At 39.2% G+C, this 20011-nt stretch overlaps 4 protein-coding genes, 1 long non-coding RNA gene, 2 other non-coding genes and 1 pseudogene across 9 annotated transcripts in view; 7 read left to right on the top strand and 1 right to left on the bottom strand.

Moving 5' to 3' along the window:
- Positions 1-457: 457 nt before the first annotated feature.
- LOC108833702 (uncharacterized) lies at positions 458-3601 on the top strand. Of its 3 annotated transcripts, none has more exons than XM_018607110.2 (8): positions 458-566; positions 1104-1800; positions 1876-2077; positions 2162-2335; positions 2410-2583; positions 2666-2800; positions 2877-2990; positions 3066-3601. In XM_018607110.2, exons 2-8 carry the CDS (start codon positions 1181-1183, stop codon positions 3405-3407), a joined length of 1761 nt encoding a protein of 586 aa, XP_018462612.1. In that variant the 5' UTR covers positions 458-566; positions 1104-1180; the 3' UTR covers positions 3408-3601. The 3 variants fall into 3 exon arrangements, with proteins under 3 accessions (XP_018462612.1, XP_018462610.1, XP_018462611.1); XM_018607108.2 differs by lacking the exon at positions 458-566 and adding an exon at positions 576-743; XM_018607109.2 differs by lacking the exon at positions 458-566 and adding an exon at positions 785-952.
- Positions 3602-3822: 221 nt separating this feature from the next.
- Positions 3823-4017, top strand: LOC130512040 (U2 spliceosomal RNA). Its single transcript, XR_008945604.1, has one exon. It is a non-coding gene; the product is annotated as a U2 spliceosomal RNA (small nuclear RNA).
- A 482-nt stretch (positions 4018-4499) lies between these two features.
- LOC130511501 (uncharacterized) lies at positions 4500-5258 on the bottom strand. The gene is made up of 3 exons (XR_008944982.1): positions 4932-5258; positions 4770-4823; positions 4500-4687 (listed from the first exon to the last, which is right to left on the bottom strand). It is a non-coding gene; the product is annotated as an uncharacterized LOC130511501 (long non-coding RNA).
- A 1714-nt stretch (positions 5259-6972) lies between these two features.
- Positions 6973-8156, top strand: LOC108851233 (serine/threonine-protein kinase ZRK1-like). Its single transcript, XM_018624636.2, has one exon. It carries the CDS (start codon positions 7160-7162, stop codon positions 7961-7963), a length of 804 nt encoding a protein of 267 aa, XP_018480138.2. The 5' UTR covers positions 6973-7159; the 3' UTR covers positions 7964-8156.
- A 522-nt stretch (positions 8157-8678) lies between these two features.
- On the top strand, positions 8679-9857 carry LOC130510873 (serine/threonine-protein kinase ZRK1-like; annotated as a pseudogene).
- Positions 9858-10408: 551 nt separating this feature from the next.
- On the top strand, positions 10409-11749 carry LOC108836304 (non-functional pseudokinase ZRK2-like). Its single transcript, XM_018609476.2, has one exon. The coding sequence runs from the start codon at positions 10507-10509 to the stop codon at positions 11611-11613; it is 1107 nt and encodes a 368-aa protein (XP_018464978.2). The 5' UTR covers positions 10409-10506; the 3' UTR covers positions 11614-11749.
- A 1995-nt stretch (positions 11750-13744) lies between these two features.
- LOC130512044 (U2 spliceosomal RNA) lies at positions 13745-13939 on the top strand. Its single transcript, XR_008945608.1, has one exon. It is a non-coding gene; the product is annotated as a U2 spliceosomal RNA (small nuclear RNA).
- Positions 13940-15977: 2038 nt separating this feature from the next.
- Positions 15978-20011, top strand: part of LOC130511407 (uncharacterized) — a 4227-nt gene continuing 193 nt past the window's right edge. Inside the window, exons 1-12 of the mRNA XM_057008378.1 lie at positions 15978-16340; positions 16421-16885; positions 17107-17620; positions 17703-17837; positions 17916-18061; positions 18184-18255; positions 18365-18424; positions 18545-18625; positions 18752-18850; positions 18924-19285; positions 19352-19436; positions 19500-19965. Coding sequence (XP_056864358.1) covers positions 15978-16340; positions 16421-16885; positions 17107-17620; positions 17703-17837; positions 17916-18061; positions 18184-18255; positions 18365-18424; positions 18545-18625; positions 18752-18850; positions 18924-19285; positions 19352-19436; positions 19500-19965 — 2848 coding nt within the window. The remainder of the gene's footprint in view (positions 16341-16420; positions 16886-17106; positions 17621-17702; positions 17838-17915; positions 18062-18183; positions 18256-18364; positions 18425-18544; positions 18626-18751; positions 18851-18923; positions 19286-19351; positions 19437-19499; positions 19966-20011) is intronic.

Here is a 20011-nt window from a genome sequence, read left to right as displayed (position 1 = left end):
AATAATAACTGAACTATATTATTCAATAAAACTTAATAAAATATATATATTAAATATTTGATGGAATGAATAATGATACATCAAATTTGGTGTAACAATATTCACTCTATACTAATTTGGTGAGATGATGTTATTTTTGGTATTCTACTAGAGATGAAATTATACCAAAATTAGAGTTTTGGTATCTCATTGGAGTTGAACTTATACAACTGGTTGACAGAAAAAAGCTCTTATACAACCCCTTAACTAGATAATCTTCCAAATTATGCTTCTACATTGTCTTAAAATAAAATAAATAAAACATCTTTACATTTATTTCTGTGTGGATCAAACATAAAAATCCGAATCTCAATCACAGTCACTGTTTAGGAGGAAGTGGAAGGCAAATAAGATCTGAAATGACGAAAGTGAAAGGGACAATACAGTCATTAATCATCATTGCTTCGATTAACATAAAGTAAACGAGTACAATGTGACCGACAACTCTCGGTAAACCACTTGAACCACCGACAAAGCTGCCCGGTTAACATGTAACGGCATCACTCAGAACGACCACGATCTTCACGGTCCGTAATGTTATTAAATGCGTCTCATATAAATCATGCACTCATGTGCAACCCGCGACCCAGAGAAAATAGAGAAAGTTGCTTTTACGGTTTCTAGATAAAGAAAGCTCTTGTATTGGTGGATCCCCAGATGAAGTAGTTGTTTTCTTGTTCTTGTTTTTGTGTCTTCCTCGTGACGTGAGTCTCAGTAAAATTTCCATTTTCTTTTTTATGTTTCCTCTGTTTCAATATTATGCACTATACATTCTTCTTGTTCTCTCTGAATCTGACACCTGATTATACTTCTTTGAATGGTTAATCAAAAATCTATATGATCAAAATCATTCTTGTGACTATTCACTAGATACAAAACGAATGCACTCATTTCTATAAACAACTAGGAACTTGTGAGAATCTATTTGATTGCTTGCCTTTTCTAGTACTATTATATAAATCTTTTTCATGTGCTAATAATGTCGTTTTTCCTTTTTATATCCTAATTTGCTTTGGGAATATACACAACTGAGTGTTTTGTCATTTTCCTCTGTTTCTTTTCAGACTCTTTAACTTGGAAGTTGCTAAGTAACTGCTGCATTCGACTGCCCTGGAGAAAAAGTTGAAGAGAGTTTTGTGATATGATGAAGGGAAGAACATCTAACACTGTGCCGTCGAATCGGTCTACAAAGAATGGGAGAAGAGATCAAAAGCCACAGAAGAAGAGTGGTGCTAAAATATCTTCAGAGCAAGAAAGACTCAAGCCTTTGGAAGCCAAGGAAGAATCAAAGGTCTTTGAAGCAGAAAGTGTTACAACTGCACAAGCTAGTGAAGTCGCTGAGAAACAAGAGAGTGTGAACGGCTTGGTGAAAGATGTTGATGATGATGACGATAAGAGAGCGGATCATTTGGTAGAAGAAGTTCAAGAAGATGCTTCAGACAATGACATTGGTAGTGGAAGTGAGAAAGAGGCAAGTGAGGACGAAGAAGCATTGAAACAAAAGGTTGAGAGTTTGGAGACAAGAATTGAGAAACTTGAAGAAGAGCTAAGAGAAGTTGCATCCCTCGAGATTTCTCTATATTCGGTTGTACCAGACCACTCTAGCTCGGCTCACAAGCTTCACACTCCTGCTAGAAGAGTTTCAAGACTCTACATCCATGCTTGTAAACATTGGAGTCAAGAAAAGCGAGCAACCGTCGCTAGAAACACAGTCTCTGGTCTCATTTTCGCTGCTAAATCTTGCGGAAATGATGTTTCAAGGTAACACAAAAAAACACAACTTAACACCATGAGTCTTGCACCTTTCAGGATCTTGATTTTCTCCTTATGTTTCAGATTGACGTTCTGGTTATCAAACGTAGTTACTCTGAGAGAGATCACTTCACATGCGTTTGGGAGTGAGCATACTGGTTCAGAGAAGCTGAAAAGGACTAATGGTTTCAAGCTAGACTGGCATGAACCAGAAACTTTCACTGCAGCGTTAGAGAAAGTTGAGTCCTGGATTTTCTCTAGAATAGTTGAATCTGTTTGGTGGCAGGTGAAGTATATATCATTCACTGAAATTTTGAGACTGATGTTTTCATTTTCAGGTATTTTAAACTTGTTCTCTCCTCTGTTTCAGGTCTTCACTCCTCATATGCAACCTAAAATGAATGAGAAACTAATGGGAGATCAAGAGAAAGGAAGCTTTTCAATTAGCTTATGGCAAAATGCTTTCAATGTTGCACTATCACGGCTCTGTCCTATGCGAGGAGAAGGACATGAGTGTGGCTGCTTACCTATCTTGTCTAAAATGGTACTCAGAATCTACATTTTTTAAAGTCCAAGGAAGTAACTTAAATTATTGTAATCTTATTTTTCTTTAAATAGGTAATGGAGAAGTGTATAGCTAGAGTTGATGTAGCCATGTTCAACGCTATACTACGCGAATCAGAACACCAGATTCCCACAGATCCTGTCTCTGATCCTATTCTGGATTCCAAAGTTCTCCCTATAACTGCTGGAGACTTAAGCTTTGGATCCGGGGCACAGCTTAAAAACGCGGTACAACGTCAAGAAACAAGAATCATATCATTCACTTCACATGAGAATGTTTCTTGAATGTTATAATCTGTCTCACTTGTAGATTGGAAACTGGTGTAGATGCCTCGCTGAAGACTCTGTAGAAGAAGATGAGAAGTACTTCAGCTTGTTAAACCAACTTAGCGATCTACTTATGCTCCCTAAAGACATGCTTATGGACTTATCCGTTAGAGAAGAGGTTCTTGTTTTGATATCTATATGACTCTCAAGTTCTTGATCAATCTAATGACTTTGTTTCTTTGGATGATTCATAGGTATGTCCATCTATCAGTCTTCCACTGATCAAAAGAATACTCTGCAACTTTACACCTGATGAGTTTTGTCCTGACCATGTCCCTGGAGCTGTCTTAGAAGAACTTAACACCGAGGTAAAAAATTCAAATCATTCTTTCTTACTCTGTGCTCTTAGACACTCAATATAATCTTTGTTTGGTTTTCATCAGAGTATTTCGGATCAGAAGTTATCAGGAGTTACCTTCCCTTATGCAGCTTCACCTCTTACATACATTCCTCCATCATCAACCAATGTAGCAGAGAAAATTAAAGAGGTAGGAGGAGACATCTCTAGAATGTCGAGGAACGCGTCTGTGATACAAAGAAAAGGATACACTAGCGATGAGGAGCTTGATGAACTGGATTCTCCTCTGACGTTTGTTATTGACAAAGTGTATGTATCACTAAGTTCAGGACACAATGGGAAGGTGAAGCAGAAAGATGGGGAGGAAGTAGGTGAAGTGGTAGCGAATGTAAGATATGAGCTTCTTAGGGAAGTGTGGTCTATGTGAAACAACCAAGTCTTGTCGAAGTTATAATATATAGTTGTAAGGATTTTAATAAATATATTGTTACAAAAAAACTGTATTTAGCGTCTTTAGAGGCAATAAAACTCTTTTTAACAACAGTCCCACAAGAGACACCAGTAAGTATAGTTGGAAAACTGTTGGAGGAGAAAGAGTGAAAAAATCTTTTGTATAACTTTTTAACGTTCCTCTTCTTTTGGGGTTTGTGAAGTTTCTGTGACCAATTGCAACAGTTAACATTTTTGTTTGTAGTCTAGAACGTCATCGTTTTGCCTTTGTTTATGCTTATAGACACCACATAATACAGAAGTATACTTCTAACGTCCCACATCGGTAAGATAGAGATGCATTGGTTATAAGCTTCGCATATAAAAGGGAAGCCGAGTCTATGATGCAAATCATACCTTTCTCGGCCTTTTGGCTAAGATCAAGTGTAGTATCTGTTCTTATCAGTTTAATATCTGATATGTGGACCATCGGTCCACATGATATTAACTCTATTTTTTAAGGGAAAAAGCTTGTAAAGATAGCTTGCTATCTAGGTTTTCATGAGTCGCTTTTGCGTTGCACTATTGCATAGGCTGGCTTAACCCGCCAAACAAAGTTAAACTATTAACCAATACATTTTGTCAATTGGTGTGTGAAAGTGAGACAGAGATAGACAACCCACTTAGCTTTGTTGAAGTTGTAGGTTTTGAGAAGGCAGTAACATTCCCAAACTTCGACTGTACGCGTTCAGCATACTCATAAACTATGACCTTGATTGGTAGAGTATTAGCATTAGCATTATTTTCTACATTATCCAATCAACATTTGTTTCAAAAGCATTTAGAAAAACATTTACTAAATGAAACAAAATATTCGTAGATTCGCACGGAAATATTTGAAAGAAAAACAATATATCTTGCACAACTACAATTAACATAACAATCGTTTTAGTTTTTATGAGAATCTACGAATTTAGTAACATTATATAAAACACACAAAAATGTATATATGTTGTACCGAGAGTTAAAAAAAATAACATCACCATATTTCCATAAAATAAACACAAGAATAGAAAAGAAGACCAACCTGATGAAATTACGTCAGTAGATAGTAGACATGAGTCTTCTTGTCTCCCCTATCATCCCAGTTTCTTAAACCTGCTTTTTTCTTTAATTTGACTTCTAGTAGCAGTTATTACCACATTTTCCTTTATTTTTCCTTGTGGTGCTTCTAAAGTTTCTTCGGGCCTTGTAAGGGTGTTCCCTAACTCTCGTTCTCTAAATTATCACCATCACAAGAAATAAAACATATTCCAGCAAATGGTAATTGATTTAGTCCATTTTGAAATGTTTTAGTTACCTATTTTGTTAACATTGCATCTTTCTTCATGTAATATGTAGTTTTTGTCTATATCTAAAAGAGCAAAAGAAAAGAAAAGGTTATAAGAAGATTAGAATTGAAAATATATGATAAATAAATTCAATATAAAGAAAATTATGATTTGAGCATAAAAAATATAACCTTCATCTCCAATTCTGCAGTGCGCTTGCTTTGTTTACCGGTCATCTATATCAAAGTTTTCTTTTTCTCAGTTCACAAGAATTTCTTTTGAAGACCATTGTTTTGCCACCGTTTGGCCAGAGACCACGTTGATCTGAATCCAGAATTACTCTTGACAGTGTAGATACGACCATTGGAAAGTTCTGATCGATTTGGTTAGAAATTGAAATTTCATCACACTTTGAAAGAGAGTCAAGATACTTTGCAAAGAACCGAGTGTATGTGCAAGTAAAAATGAACTTAAATTAATGGCACTGTAAGTTAAATATTCTCTTGAGAAGATTAACGGTTGCAGATATGGTGAGAATGAGATGATGGACGTAGTGGAAAAAATATGAGGAGTTTTTGTATAAAAAATAAATAAAAAGAATATCTAGAAATTAGTTAACACACGATACTGTTTTAATATTTTTTCTTTTTTACATTTGGATTTTTTTTTTAAATTATAAAATGCATGCCATGTGTCAGAAATTTGTTGACCAAGTGACTTGTACTTTAGTATATAGGGATTATTTTAAAATAAATATATTATATACTAACTTTTATAAAAATAACTAAAATTGTATACTGCTAGTGCTTTACCAATCATCTTATTAAAAATTTTAATGAGAGCATACAGCTTCTGCAGCATACTGTTTCTACCGCATACTGCTACTGCTTATTCATCTGCTGTACCAATGGAGGCCTAAGACCAGATATTCAAATTCAAAACAGAATCCTAACAATTTGAGGAAGTTTTGGTGACCACTCACCATTGATGAGACCGCTCTGTCTCTCATCTAACGTATCAGATGTGTATAAATTCCTTAATGTTTTTTTTCTTTTGATTAGGACATGCCAGTTCTCAAGCAGACCACCTCTGTTTTGTGCATAAACAATCCAAGAGAAATATGTGATTGCTGAAGTCTGTTGGTGGATTATGAGTAGATGATTTGATTTGTCATTGCAAAGCTTGATGAAATTTTCTAAGATGACCTGTTTCTTATGGAACTGTAGCCGTTGATTTGTTTTGGAGTTCTTCTTCCTCTTTGTCGTGTTTATCAAGCAATCCCTCTTCTGATTTGAGTACAAAAAAAAATGCTTGTCTGGATATAGTTTTTTTCGGAGAAAAGACGAGGATGGTTCAAAGGGAAAGTTTTGTTGAAAGACTCGAAACACATCCTCATAACTGAAAGACGAGGATGGTTCAAAGGCAAAAATAATTGAAATATATAAAAAATAATAATTGAAAAATAAAATTCTATCTGCTTTTAAAATATGTTGATTATTATATTTCCGGCAGAACTTTCCCTTACAAAAAAAAAACCATCCTCATCTTTGTTTCTCTAGTCAAGTAAAGGATCTCTCTCTCCCTCAGAACGTTATCATCGTTCGGTGATGGAATTCTGGAGAAGGAAGAAGGAGAAGGGCAATGCGAGAAAATGCTTCCTCAAAAACGGAAGCATGTTTCTTGAGCAACTCATCGCCGACTGTAACGGCATGTCAAACCCTATCAGAATGTTTACTTCCGATCAAATCAACAAGGCCACGAATCACTTCGATCCCAAGTATTCTCTCCCTCTTAATTCATCATGGTTCATATTGTACAAGTGCGTCATCGAGGGAAGATCTTACGTGATCAAGAGATTTATAGAGCCAGTGATGGGAGAAGAAGAGCATGCTTACAACGACATTGTGTTATCTGCACGGGTAAGCAATCACAGCGGTTTCTTCAAACTCATGGGATGTTGCCTCGAATTTTCTCATCCGGTGTTAGTTATTTGAAGACCTAGAATATACATCTTTGAACTGGATAGGAAGTGTTGGTTCCGAGGACGGGCCGCTGCTGCCTTGGAATGTACGTTTGAAGATCGCTAAGGAGGTTGCGACTGCTATAACTTATCTTCACACTGCTTAAAAGAATATACTCAACATATTCTTAGTCAATATTGTAAATCCTGTAATCTAGGAGAATCTAACTTACATCTAACTATCTCTCCTATATATGTAACACGTTGAATGATGAATAAACCAACGAAGTCTATTGACTATCTTTCATGGTATCAGAGCACAGCTCTTCTTAAATTTTTCTTTTCACTTTTTCGTCATCTATCAAGTGTCTCTTCTACAATCTCTCGCTATGGCGAACGTTGAGAGAGCCTTTGGAGTGACGAACATCAAACACCACATCCCTTTGGTGTTGGATCTCGATGTCTTTAATTATGATGCTTGGAGGGAACTTTTCCTCACTCATTGCCTCGCGTTTGATGTCCTTGGACATGTCGATGGAACGTCAACACCCACCGGAGACGACGACGCTACATGGAGGAAACGTGATGGTCTTGTTAAGTTATGGATCTACGGCACTCTTGCGCAACCATTATTCAAATCATCTTTCAAGACCGGTGGAACAGCCAGAGATATATGGTTACGCATCGAGAACCAGTTCCGTAACAACAAGGAATCCCGCTTTCACTGCTTTCCCTAGAATCACTATTCACAGAGATATCAAGGCTACGCATGTTTTCTTGGGTAAAAACGGGACTGCTAAGCTCACTGAGTTCTCGATTGCTGTAACACTCCCTGAGGGTAAATCATGGATTGAAGAGATGGTGGTGGGAACTTATGGATGCGCAGATACTATTTATAAGTCGACGGGCATACTGACAGAATATTCAGATGTGTATAGTTTTGGAATCCTTATGTTGGTTCTTCTGATGGGAAGACCACCAGTTTTGTATGGACCAGATAGGCGGTTGGATCATGGTTCTGATATTCTTGATTATGTGAAGGATCTGCAGGAGAGAGGAGAACCTGTTGAGTTCGGAGGCGATTCCAATGACATGAGGCCTGGTCAGATGAACATGTTTCTCGACCTGGCGCTGAGATGCTTCGAGGATTGGAATGAAGACAGGCCGAAGATGATCTTGGTTGCAAAACAGATTAAGCTTATAGAACAAGCATCACCCGGTTCAGAGATGCCTGAAAATGGGTCTGAAAATGCTCAGATTTAAGATTATGCCCATACCTTGTATGTTTGTGTATTGTTGTATTGGTGGATTGCTTTTAGTATATGATTTTCAAATAAGACTTCATTTGCTGAGGTTCTGAAAACAAACAGAATAAATTGTCTCAAGGAAACCTGAAAATGAATCTTAGTTGTAACGCTTAAGTACTCTGTTTCTACCTTCTGGTATCCTTTGTGTATATAGCCTTTGCTGAAGTTTTTTTTGTTTTTTAAAAGATGGTTTCACCTTTTTTGCCGAGAATCCAAGCATTGTAAATAGTCTCTCCCAACATGAGTTGAATCCGGGTGGCAGAAGTTACATGCAACCCTTTTACCACTAGGCCAACTCAACATTGGTTCTTTGCTGAAGTTTCATATGTATAGTTTGCAAGTTAAGTCATTTCTTGTGACAGAATATACAGATGAGTACATTTTCGGAGTCATGTTGATGGTTCTTCTCACTGGTAGATCAGTTTGCTTTACAGGATCTGAAGCCTATCCAGTGACAGGCATATTCTTGAATATGTGAAAGGCTTATATGAGAATAAGAAGCTCAATGGAGTAATTTATACTATAATGGTGAGATACATTGCATGTCAACGCTTTAACCAGCAAAGCAACATTTGAATATGTCAAAGAAGTATAAATAAATAGATATTCTTATTCATATTCCCTCGAAATATTATTGTTTTAATTTTGCATTATTGGAAAAAAATGGAAGTTGAAAGTTGATTAGTCAAAATACTTGGAGATCCACAGATTGAAATCTGAGAGGCCATGAGATGCTGGAGAAGAAAGAAGAAGAAGGAGAAAGAGAAAGAGACAGAGAAGGAGGAGGCTAGGAGAAAGTGTTTCCTGAAAAACGGAAGCACGTTTCTTCAGCAACTCATCGTGGACTGTAACGGCATATCAAACCCTATCCGTACGTTCTCTTCCGATCAAATTTTCAAGGCCACAGATCACTTCGATCCCACGTGTTCTCTCCTTGTTGATCCATCAGGGTCCATCTGGTACGAGGGCGCTATCAATGGCAGATCTTACTCCATCAAGAGATTTACAGTTACAGGCCAAGTGGTCGGTGGAGAAGAAGAGAGAACTTCTTACAACGATATTGTGTTATCTGCACGGGTAAGCAATCACATTGGTTTCTTCAAACTCATTGGCTGTTGTCTCGAGTTTCCTCTTCCGGTGATGGTATTTGAAGACCTAGAATATAGAGCTTTAAACGTTCGAGGAAGTCTTGGTTCGGAGGCGGACGCGCCTCTGTTGCCTTGGAGTGTACGATTGAAGATTGCAAAGGAAGTTGCTATTGCTATATATAACTTATCTTCACACTGCTTTCCCTAGAATCATTATACACCGAGATATCAAGGCTACGAATGTTTTCTTGGATAAAAACGGGACTGCTAAGCTCACTGATTTCTCGCTTGCCGTTACACTCCCTGAGGGTAAGTCGTGGAGTGAAGAAGATGGGGTGATTGGAACTTACGGATACGCAGATCCTATTTATTGCTCGACGGGCATACTGACTGAATATTCAGATGTGTACAGTTTTGGAATCTTTATGTTGGTTCTTCTTACGGGAAGACCACCAAATGTTATAAACAATGGTGATTCTACGGTCCTTCTTGAACATGTGAAGGATCTGAAGGAGAGAGGAGAAGCTGTTGACCTCGGGGGTGATTCGAAGGACATGAGGCCTGGTCAGATGAATATGTTTCTCGATCTGGCACTAAGATGCTGTGAGGAGAGGAATGAAGACAGGCCAAAGATGATCTTGGTTGCAAAACAGATTAAGCTTCTAGAACAAGCATCACTCTGAGGATGATCAGATTTAAGATTTGAGATTGTGCTCATACCTAGTTCAGTTAGGTTGTGTATTGTGTATTGCTGTCCCATTTCTAACCATTAATATTTGTATAAGATATTAATTTTCTGAGTAAAACTTTCATTCTGATTAAGAAAGAGTTTTGAGGGTACATACATCTATCTTTGGGTTCTAAAAGCAAGCAGAACATGTGAGATAGTTTCCATTTTCGGACAAGCTTTGATGTTGAATAGTTGAAGTACTGACTTCAGTAATGAAAATTTATATCACCAAATACATAGTTTGATATCTTGTACTCTGTTTTACCTGTTGTGCTCATTTAGTCAAATACGTATGAACTTTTCATGAAGTTTCCAAACTTGAAAATGTTTATTCCCTAGAGGAGCCATCATTTTAATAGATTTCCTTATTGATATTAATAATAAACATTTTAGAGAATGGCCCATCAGTTCGTTCTGTGGACCCATTCTGTAGTGATGAGGGTGAGTTAGGTTATAAGTCCCTGTCAAGAAGAGTCCCTTCTTCACTTCGTAAAAGCAGATGATGAGTCCCTGTCAAGAAGAGTCCCTTCTTCAGTTCTTAAAAGCAGATGCGGTACTATTATGTTGTCTGCTCTCAAAAAGATTAAGGTTGACTCTTAAAAATCACCTTTGAAGTTTTTCTTGTCTTTTGGAGAAAATCTGTGAACATCTTTTCCCGGAAAAAAAACTATTATTGGACAAATGGAATCGATGGTGAAGAAGTTGAAGCAGAGTCTAGGATTGGGATCATCTGTGGAAAGCAAGGAAAAAGACATACAGGAAGAAAAGTGGTTCACGGAGAATGGAAGCACCTTCTTAGAAAAACTTATCGCTGATTGTAATGGTATATCCATTCCTATACGCAGCTTTTCTTCTTCCCAGATCATTGAAGCCACTAATAGCTTTGATTCTAGTTCTCTTGTCTGGGGGGAGTGGGACTATAAACTGTATAAAGGTAACGTCGAAGACAAGTCTTATTTGATCAAGAGATACTCCGAGCATATAGTTACAGGAGGCGGAGTTGGAGAGGCATACAATGACATTGTCTTGTCTGCTAGGATGAGCAACCACAGCAACTTTCTGAAACTATTTGGATGCTGTTTCGAGTTTAGTTTTCCGGTCTTTGTGTTTGAATATGCAGAACATGGAGTTCTTAATGAGAAAGGACGTGTTATGGTAAACGGGGAGGAAGCTATATTGCCATGGAGTCTAAGGTTGAAGATTGTAAAGGAAATTGCAAATGCTGTGACTTATCTTCACATGGCGTTCCCTAAGATCATCATACATAGACATATCAAGCCAACCAATATTTTCTTGGACAAGAACTGGACCGCAAAGTTGTCTGATTTCTCGCTCTCCATAACACTCCCCGAGGGAAAATTAGGAACAGAAGTTGAAAGGGTTCTGGGAACATATTGGTACAGCGATCCATTGTATTTTAGCACGGGTTTCGTGACGGAATATACTGATGTGTACAGCTTTGGAATCTGTTTGTTGGTTTCTCTCACGGGCAGGCCAGCTTACGACTATGCTAGATCTGATGGGTACTACAAGTATATTGCTGGCTATGTGAAAGGCTTATATGAGAAGGGAAAGATCGATGAACTGATTGATCCAGTAATAATGAAAGACATCACAAGTGGTCAGAGAATGCAGGTGGAAGGTTGTGTGGTGCTCGCTTTGAGTTGCTGCGAGGATATAGATGAAGATAGACCAAAGATGATCCAAGTAGCAAAAGAACTCAAGCGGATTGAGACATCACTGAAAGATCCTCCTAGAGATCCTCTCTATTCTTGGACTACACAGTAGTACTGTATTCTACCTTTTGTGCTCAATTTGCGCTTAACTCGCAAGCTTATGCTCGCTCATGTGTAATTGTTAACCTTTTGTGTCACTTACGCTGTATAAATCTGCTTGCACAATAGTAACATATTTTCTATATCAAGCTATTATAATGTGTGTGTTTCAAAAAATTTGGGATTTTTAATGCATTTTCTTTCAATGATGCTATGCTTGCAAAGATTGGATGGAGACTCATTAAGTATCCTGATTCACTGGTGGCAAAAGTTCTACTTGGAAAATATTCTAAGTCGTCCTCTTTTATGGACTGTGAAGTTCCCTCGACGGCTTCTCACGGTTGGAGGAGCATTTTAGCGGGAAGGGAAGTACTTCGTAAGGGGCTTGGCTGGGTGGTTGGAAATGGGGAAAGCATCAAAGTCTGGGGTGACCCATGGCTCTCCTCTTCGATACCTTTAACGCCTATAGGTCCACCACCACAAAACGCAGTCTCCATGACAGTAAGTGAATTGCTCTGTCCGCTCACCAACACATGGGACATCCAAAAGATCAGGCTTCACATCCCTCAGTATGAGGACCTCATAAACAAGATCATCATGAGCTCTGCCCCTGCTTCTGACTCTCTTGCGTGGCTAGCGGAAAAATCAGGCGATTACACTGTTAAAACAGGATATGGAGTGGAACGTGTTGGTTTGATCCCTCACCAGGGAGCTGACCCACCTTTTGACTGGCTGAAAAACATTTGGAACTTGAAGACGTCTCCCAAAGTCAAAGATTTCCTCTGGAAAGTTAAAAGACAAGCTATCCCAGTTAGCGCTAACCTGGAAGCGAGGGGCATGGCTTCATTCCCCTGCTCAAGATGTGGAGGTGTTGAGGATGATTTACATGTATTCCTGCTCTGCCCGTTTGCAGCTCAAGCCTGGAGTTTACTCCCAGTGACGGCGATCCCAGAGGGTCCTAATACCACTATCTCGAGCTTGCTTAAAAATGGAAAGAGTTACATCAATCTTCCTCCTGTGGGGTGTGATACCCTAGTTTGGCCATTGTTTCTATGGAATTTGTGGAAAGCTCGGAACAAACTGTGTTATGAGAATAGAGCCTTTACTGAGTGGGAAGTGGTGAACAAAAGCATCACTGACGCTAAAGAATGGGCAGCAGCTCAACTGCTTTCGGAGGAGCACACGCATATGGGCAAACGACAGACCTCTCCTCCATCTATTCCTCAGGCATCTCGTGGACAAGTTGTGTGCCATGTGGATGCAGCTTGGGATCAAAACACTGGTAATTGTGGTTTAGGTGGGCTATTTTCAGGGTTGGATGTCCCCATATTCCCACCCATTAAGGATTCTCGATCCTCAGTTACTTCAGCTCTCGTCGGAGAAGCTCTTGCTGTTCGCGTGGCGGTTATGACTGCCTCATCGTCAAATGTCCGATCGCTGATAGTTCTGTCGGATTCCCAGGTTCTTATCAACATGATTAGAGCTAAGGAATCACGCCCGGAACTGTTTGGCATCTTGTTTGATATTTATCATTTCAGTTTATCTTTCGATCTTATCTCCTTTCATTTTATTCCTAGATTAAGTAATGTTGCAGCTGATGAAGTGGCTAAGTCAGCTCTTGTATCCCTAAACTCCTCCTCTGTTGGAGAATGACTCTGTTTCTAGTTTTAATGAATGAATGAATCGTAGTTTACCCAAAAAAAAATAAAAGATAGATTGTATCTACACTGTGCATTTGCATTGATCTCCAACTGAGTTTCAGGACTTGGGCTATACGTTGTTAGAGAAAAAAGCTGTATTTAGCGTCTTAAGAGGCAATAAAAATCTTTTTAACAACAGTCTCACAAGAGACCACCAATAAGTAGATGGAAAACTATTGGAGGAGAAAGACTGAACAAAATCTTTTGTATAACTTTTTAAAGTTTCCATTTTCTTCTTCTGGGTTTGTGAAGTTTCTGTGACCAATTGCAACAGTTAACATTTTTGTTTGTAGTCTAGAACGTCATCGTTTTGCCTTTGCTTATGCCTTATAGACAGACACCACAGAATAAAGGATACTTCTAACGTCCCACCTCGGTAAGATAGAGATGCATTGGTTATAAGCTTCGCATATAAAAAGAAAGCCTGAGTCTAACTTCTAATTCATACCTTTCTCGGCCTTTTGGCTAAGATCAAGTGTAGTATCTGTTCTTATTAGTTTAATATCTGATATATGGACCATCGGTCCACACGATATTAACTCTATTTTTTAAGGGAGAAAGTCTATAAAGATAGCTTGCTATCTGGGTTTTCGTGAGTCGCCTTTGCGTTGCACTATTGCATGGGCTGGCTTAACCCGCCAAATAAAGTTCAACTCTTAACCAATACCTCTTTTTCTGTTTTTTTTTGTTTGAATAAAATATTAAATTTGATTCAAAAGAAAAATGTACTTTTTACAGCAAAGGCCACTTTAGCTTATGGGAAATTTGGACACATAACTATAGTAGGATTTAAATTCAGGCGTTAACCATATTGAGCGGGATGCTACGATATTATACATATCATAGCACGTGATGACAAAAATACCCTTACCTGCGCGTGGAAACCGCCCTTTATTCTGGAGAAACCGAAAAGTCCCAATTTTAAAGTTACTGTTGAACGCGAAAGAGAGAAGGTTACGGCGGCGAAAGGGTGAAGAAAATCTAGGGATCTTCTTCTGAAATCGGACGACGGCATAAACAGATAAAGAGGGTTATCGGAGAAACGGCAGAGTTGCACCCGATAGCAACGGTTTCTGTGGTTCGACGGCGACGACAGTGAGCGAAGAAAAGAGACGGTGAAAGGTAAAAAGCTTGATTCTTTACAATTGATATCAAATGCAAAGGGTGACGGATAGTTGATTGTATAAACGGATGGTTTATCAGATTAATTGGTGACGCAATTCGACGGTTGCATAGAGGAGTCCGCCAGCGAAGGGAATCAACGAGTAAGAAAGGTATGTACTCGATTTGGTTGCAAATCTTCAATAACAAACTTTCGCCCTATCACTAAACTATACTACTGATGACAGTCGTATAGTATATCTTTGCTTCGTGTGGAGTTTTAGTGTTCTTACAACTATACTACGAGTGTACATGGCCTAGTTTTGTATCTTGTTGGATGAGGGAGATGAGTAAGTAATTATAGTTTGATAGGAAAACAAACTGATTTTTTGTTAATTGTAAACCACATATTCTTGTAGTATAGTATAGCTTTGATTTGTGTGGATTTTATTGTTCCTACAACTATACTACGAGTGTACATAGTCTAGTTTTCTATCTTGTTTGATGCGGGAGATGAGTAAATAATAGACTGCATAATTTGGTAGGATGCAGGGGAAACGCAACTATTTAGTGAAATGATATACTTTGATAGGACCGTAAACCAATTTTCCGTAATTCTAAACTACATATGCCTGTAGTATAGTATACCTTAGATTTTTGTGGAGTTTTAGTGTTCCTACAACAGGGAAGCGCTTTTGTTTAGGCTGTATATCTATATACTATATGACCATATGATAGTAGTATTCGGTTCTCATTTGTTGCAGTTTCATTGTTAAGTGGTTTTATGTTCTTTTCCATCAGACTAGGCTCGTTTTATGTAGAGAGCAACATAGGATAGTAGTTGTTGCCGAAAGTGTTTAATACACAATACTATTGATGCAAGTAGTTTAGTATACTTCTATTTTATTTGCTTAAAATACATATTTCCTATCTGTTAAACTATAGTTTAGTATACTATTGATGCAAGTAGTTTAGTATACTTCTGTTTTATTTGCTCTAAAAACCGACTGCATAATTTGGTAGGATGCAGGGGAAACGCAACTATTTAGTGAAATGATATAGTTTGATAGGACCATAACCCAATTTATTCGTAAATCTAAACTACATATGCCTGTAGTATAGTATAGTATGCCAGTGTTCCTACAACAGGGAAGCGCGTTTGTTTAGGCTTTATATCTATATACTATATGACCATATGATAGTAGTATTCGGTTCTCATTTGTTGCAGTTTCATTGTTAAGTGGTTTTATGTTCTTTTCCATCAGACTAGGCTCGTTTTATGTAGAGAGCAACATAGGATAGTAATTGTTGCTGAAATTGTTTAATACACAATACTATTGTTGCAAGTAGTTTAGTTTACTTCTATTTTATTAGCTTAAAATACATTTTCCTATCTGTTAAACTATAATTTAGTATACTATTGATGCAAGTAGTTTAGTATACTTCTGTTTTATTTGCTCTAAAAACCGCTGTCATGTCTGTTAAACTATAATTACTCGTAGTATAGTATAATAATGGTTTGTTGTTTTGTTGAGCTTTCGAATAATGAATACTGCATTCTCTATTAATGTGCAGGATGGAAGAGCTAGGGTTGCCAGAGCAGTTGTATCAGACAGGGTACGAGCCAACTGGGCGTAAACGGATTAATAATTACTTCAATTTGAGGTGGATTGAGGTTATCAAAGAATCACTAACCGTTGCGCAGCAGGAGATGTTAGCAGAATCCCAATTCCGCCAAATAATGCAGATGGGGTCCCATACATTTTCAGTTATGTTTGCACACCAGTTGTTGGCGCGCCAGTTGGTTACCCGGAAGAAGTACGAACTATGGTGGCGTTTTGCGGGGAAACCAATAAGGTATGGTATTGGAGACTTTGCTTTAGTAACGGGTCTTAACTGCGGGATCCCTCCATCAACTGGTGATGGTAGTCAGGCTGCAGTAAGAGGGAAAAAAAAGGAAAATCAAAGGGCAAGCAAGTCGTTCCCGAGGGAGGGGTGTGGATGTCTTTGTTTGGGAAGGAGGATAAGATTACTCCGGAGTGGATTGTCCAGCGGTTGGCACAGAAAGACAAATGGAAAGATGAAGAAACGAAACTACGTTTGTCACTTCTGTTGCTAGTGGAAGGGATTTTGTGTCCAACCAGTGGGTGTACGCAGATAAGACCTGAAGTTGTGGAGATGCTTGCGGATTTACAGAAGTTCCTCGACTATCCATGGGGCCGGGAGTCGTTTGTTTTAACGGTCTCAAGTGCGAAGCCAAGATCGGCTTCACAATATGCGCAAGACACATTGGCAATTCAAGGATTTGCACATGCTATTGTCCTTGTTACCATATGTTGTTGTCCCCAGATTATAGTTGATTCAAGGGCAGCTGAAGAATTGTTGGACGACTCCCTACCAGTCGAGGACATAATTGATGGTGTGTGTGCGCGGAGTGTCAGGATAAATGTTGTTACGGTCCAAACTATGGAGACTATTGGCATGGTATGTTCCTTATTTACATATTTCTTGCCTCGTATTATAGTTTGCTTCTGATTGATTGGATTTGAATTCTTACCTCTGCTACTACACTATGATATAGCTGGAAGTAGTTTAGTATGTTGCCTATAGGTTTTGATTGCAAACGTTTTTGCCTACGTGCTTTATACTATAACTGCATGTAGTATAGTATGATTTTGATATATTGTGTTGTGTGTTATGACCAGGCTAATGTGAGGTCACTCCTATGCGAAGGTTCTGACATTCCCCCATTTCCTGATGAAGTCGACGATTTCGAAGTGGGGAACCTTCTTGCATTGATTCGGGAGGACTTCCCTTTCGAGCTTAATACATGGCGGGGTGGTGTAAAGGCTACAGATGCGCGTCAGGGTAGAGGAGTTGGTGGCCGATCAGGCATCGAGGGCGAGGATGGAGTTGCGGATGACCGGAACGATACAACCCAAAACTTAAACAACCCCCAGAGAGAAGGTCGTGATGTCGATCGTATAGCACGTGCTGCAGCGGATGCGGTTGTGGCACAAGCGATGCCAATGTTTGAGGGTTACGCGGTTAATATCAAAAGTCACGTGCTGCGAGAAATATCGATGTTTAAGGAAACCATCGGCGGGGAAATGAAACTTGTCAACCGTGAGCTAGGTGAATTTCGTAAGCTTCTGATTCCACAATCAGCGGGAAGAACAACAATGTATCAGGAAACTCGTAGAGCATCACCTAGAAGCAGTAAGTGGCCGCAAGGATGATTTGGTTTTTGCATTGTTGGATACATATGTTGCAATGGTTAACAACTTATATAATGTTGTAGGGGACGGCGATGGTGAAACGAGTAACCCGCCTAATGTCAGTGACGAATTGCGGGAGGATGCGACTGCAGGATGTGGAAACCAAGGCATTGTCAATGATGATGGAACACCCACAGAAACAGAAGCTGCCCAACAAGGTATGAAACCTGGAAACTGTCGTTCTACTTAATGTATATGAGGATTACCGGCTTATACTGTAATAGATGTGACCGCAGGTAACGGTGGCGACGGCACGTCGGGTAAGGAGAAGGCAACTGATGTACTTTCCGATTGTCTGCATCCGGATGATGCAGTGAACATGGTTTTGGATTCCTTAAGAGTTGAAGGGGACGTTGAACCAGAGGGCATTTCACGTGAAGAGGTAACTAACTATCCGATGTCATACTATAAAACCAATAGTATGGAAAAAACGGTGCTCACCTGACTGGTTTGTTGTTCATATGAGGGACTCACATAAATATCCACGCCTCCTATTATTTGTAGGTCTCCCCAGTTAGAAGTGCGGAAACGGAAGTTGCCCCCTCCGCAGACATTTCAACAGATCCGTTGCCAGAAGTAAGTTTATTTTGTACCACACACATATTTAATATGTTCATATACTATTCTATGTAGAAAAATAGAAATATATATGGCATTGCAACTGATTCATATACTTATTTATAAGGAGGTTACCCCTACTAAAGTGGCCCCATCCCCAGACATTCCAACACAAGCGGTGCAGCAAGTAAGTTTTTTTGGTGCCATACCACTTTTCAAAAATGTAAATATACTATGCTATGTTGTCAAACAGAATAGTATCGTATTCATTTTGGCTCAGCAACTTATTCATAGATATATTTATCAGGATGTTACCCCTATTGAACCTGTTACGGACGTATGTGACCAGGAAGCTAATCCCACGGAGGTCGATATTGCTTCTCTTAATGTAAGTGACATCATGCATCATTTCCTGTGAAAGTTTCTGTTCAGTGATGTCTATTCTACATACCAATCTAGTATAGTTTCGTAACCGTATGTTCAAAAATTACCTATAACGCCGCCTTGGTAGCAGGAACAACATCGTGAGTCGGCTTGTGTGGATGCGACAGGAGAAACACCTCAGACGCCAATGGCCGGTTGTTTGGGATCCTCATCCTCGCAACTTGATCAGGTGTGTTATGCTTAACAAAACTTACATTGAAGATATATCGTAAGCTGTTATGTAAACAAAAGTATATGTACAGAGGAACATTGGTGCAGACGTAGTGGGTGAACAACCTCAGCAACCAGAGGTAACCAACCATGAGAAGCGTGTTAGTAAACGCCCAAGAATTGCTACAGTCAGATATACTCCGGAAGAGGACGCGGCAAAGAAAGTAAAGGGGAACCAAAAAAAGAAGAAAAATGTCGCCCCCCGTGGGAAAGGGCGTAAAACGAAGGAGGAAAACATTGTTGAAACGGGGAATGTTCCAGTTGCAGATAACAACCCACCTCCGTTTCTAACTACCGCAGGCCCTATTGGACCTCTTATTGGTGGCTTTTCCCCTGTTCCCGGACTAAATGGATTCCGACTAGCAGCGTTTACAACCCACATTATTTTGCAAAGGTATATCAAAAGCCCGACAATTAAGTTGCTTTTTATTTTTGATTATAATAAAAATGTTCGAAACAGGGATTACACATTGGGGAACGGTCTTGTTGTTCCCAATACGGTCTTTCGAGATTTCTTTCAATCTTTGAGTCCGCAGACAGTTCAGGTAACACGAGATATTTTATTTTTTCACTGACTATACTACCCTAATGTGTATTCTAAACTGCAGGCAGCTGACATGGTAGTTAGTTTTATTCGGAAAAGGGTTCGTGATGCGGGAGTAACCACCTATGATTTTCTGCCAGCCTCTTTCCTGATTTCGCTTCGTCTTGAGTATGGTCAGTTCAGTCTTGTGAACAATATTGCAAAGTTCAGCTTCTCGAGTTGTTTCGGCAAAGACGGCATGCCTGCAATGCGGTGGGAAAGTAGTGTTAACGTTCTATACTGTCCTTTTCAGTTGGACGGCCGCCATTGGGTTGGGGTCGTTATCGATATAGAACAGTGGTCGGTCACCATTTTAGACTGCAATAGTGTGGTTGTCCCAGTTGAGAGAATGGAAGAAAATCTCCAACCCCTTATCCAGCTCTTCCCCTATCTGTTACCGCTATATGGCTGTGCCCCTAAGATGGAAGGGGGAATTGTTGCACCGCTTTCTGTTATGCGCGTAGAACCCCCGATGTTGGCAGAACCCACAGGTAATTTTCCATACTATGTTAATATTTGGAATAGTCTATATGTTAC

Source organism: Raphanus sativus, chromosome 4 (assembly GCF_000801105.2).
Source record: "Raphanus sativus cultivar WK10039 chromosome 4, ASM80110v3, whole genome shotgun sequence".
NCBI lineage: Eukaryota > Viridiplantae > Streptophyta > Magnoliopsida > Brassicales > Brassicaceae > Raphanus > Raphanus sativus.
The sequence above is the reverse complement of the archived record's forward strand: the minus strand, read 5'-3'. Positions and strand labels throughout refer to the sequence as shown.

Bases quoted from the DNA above. Each gene is read 5' to 3' on its own strand.
- LOC108833702 (XM_018607110.2), top strand. From the start codon at position 1,181: ATGATGAAGGGAAGAACATCTAACACTGTGCCGTCGAATCGGTCTACA. The intron at 2,078-2,161 runs GTGAAGTATATA...CCTCTGTTTCAG, and splicing joins TTGAATCTGTTTGGTGGCAG to GTCTTCACTCCTCATATGCA. The intron at 2,336-2,409 runs GTACTCAGAATC...TTCTTTAAATAG, and splicing joins TACCTATCTTGTCTAAAATG to GTAATGGAGAAGTGTATAGC.
- LOC108851233 (XM_018624636.2), top strand. From the start codon at position 7,160: ATGTCTTTAATTATGATGCTTGGAGGGAACTTTTCCTCACTCATTGCC.
- LOC108836304 (XM_018609476.2), top strand. From the start codon at position 10,507: ATGGAATCGATGGTGAAGAAGTTGAAGCAGAGTCTAGGATTGGGATCA.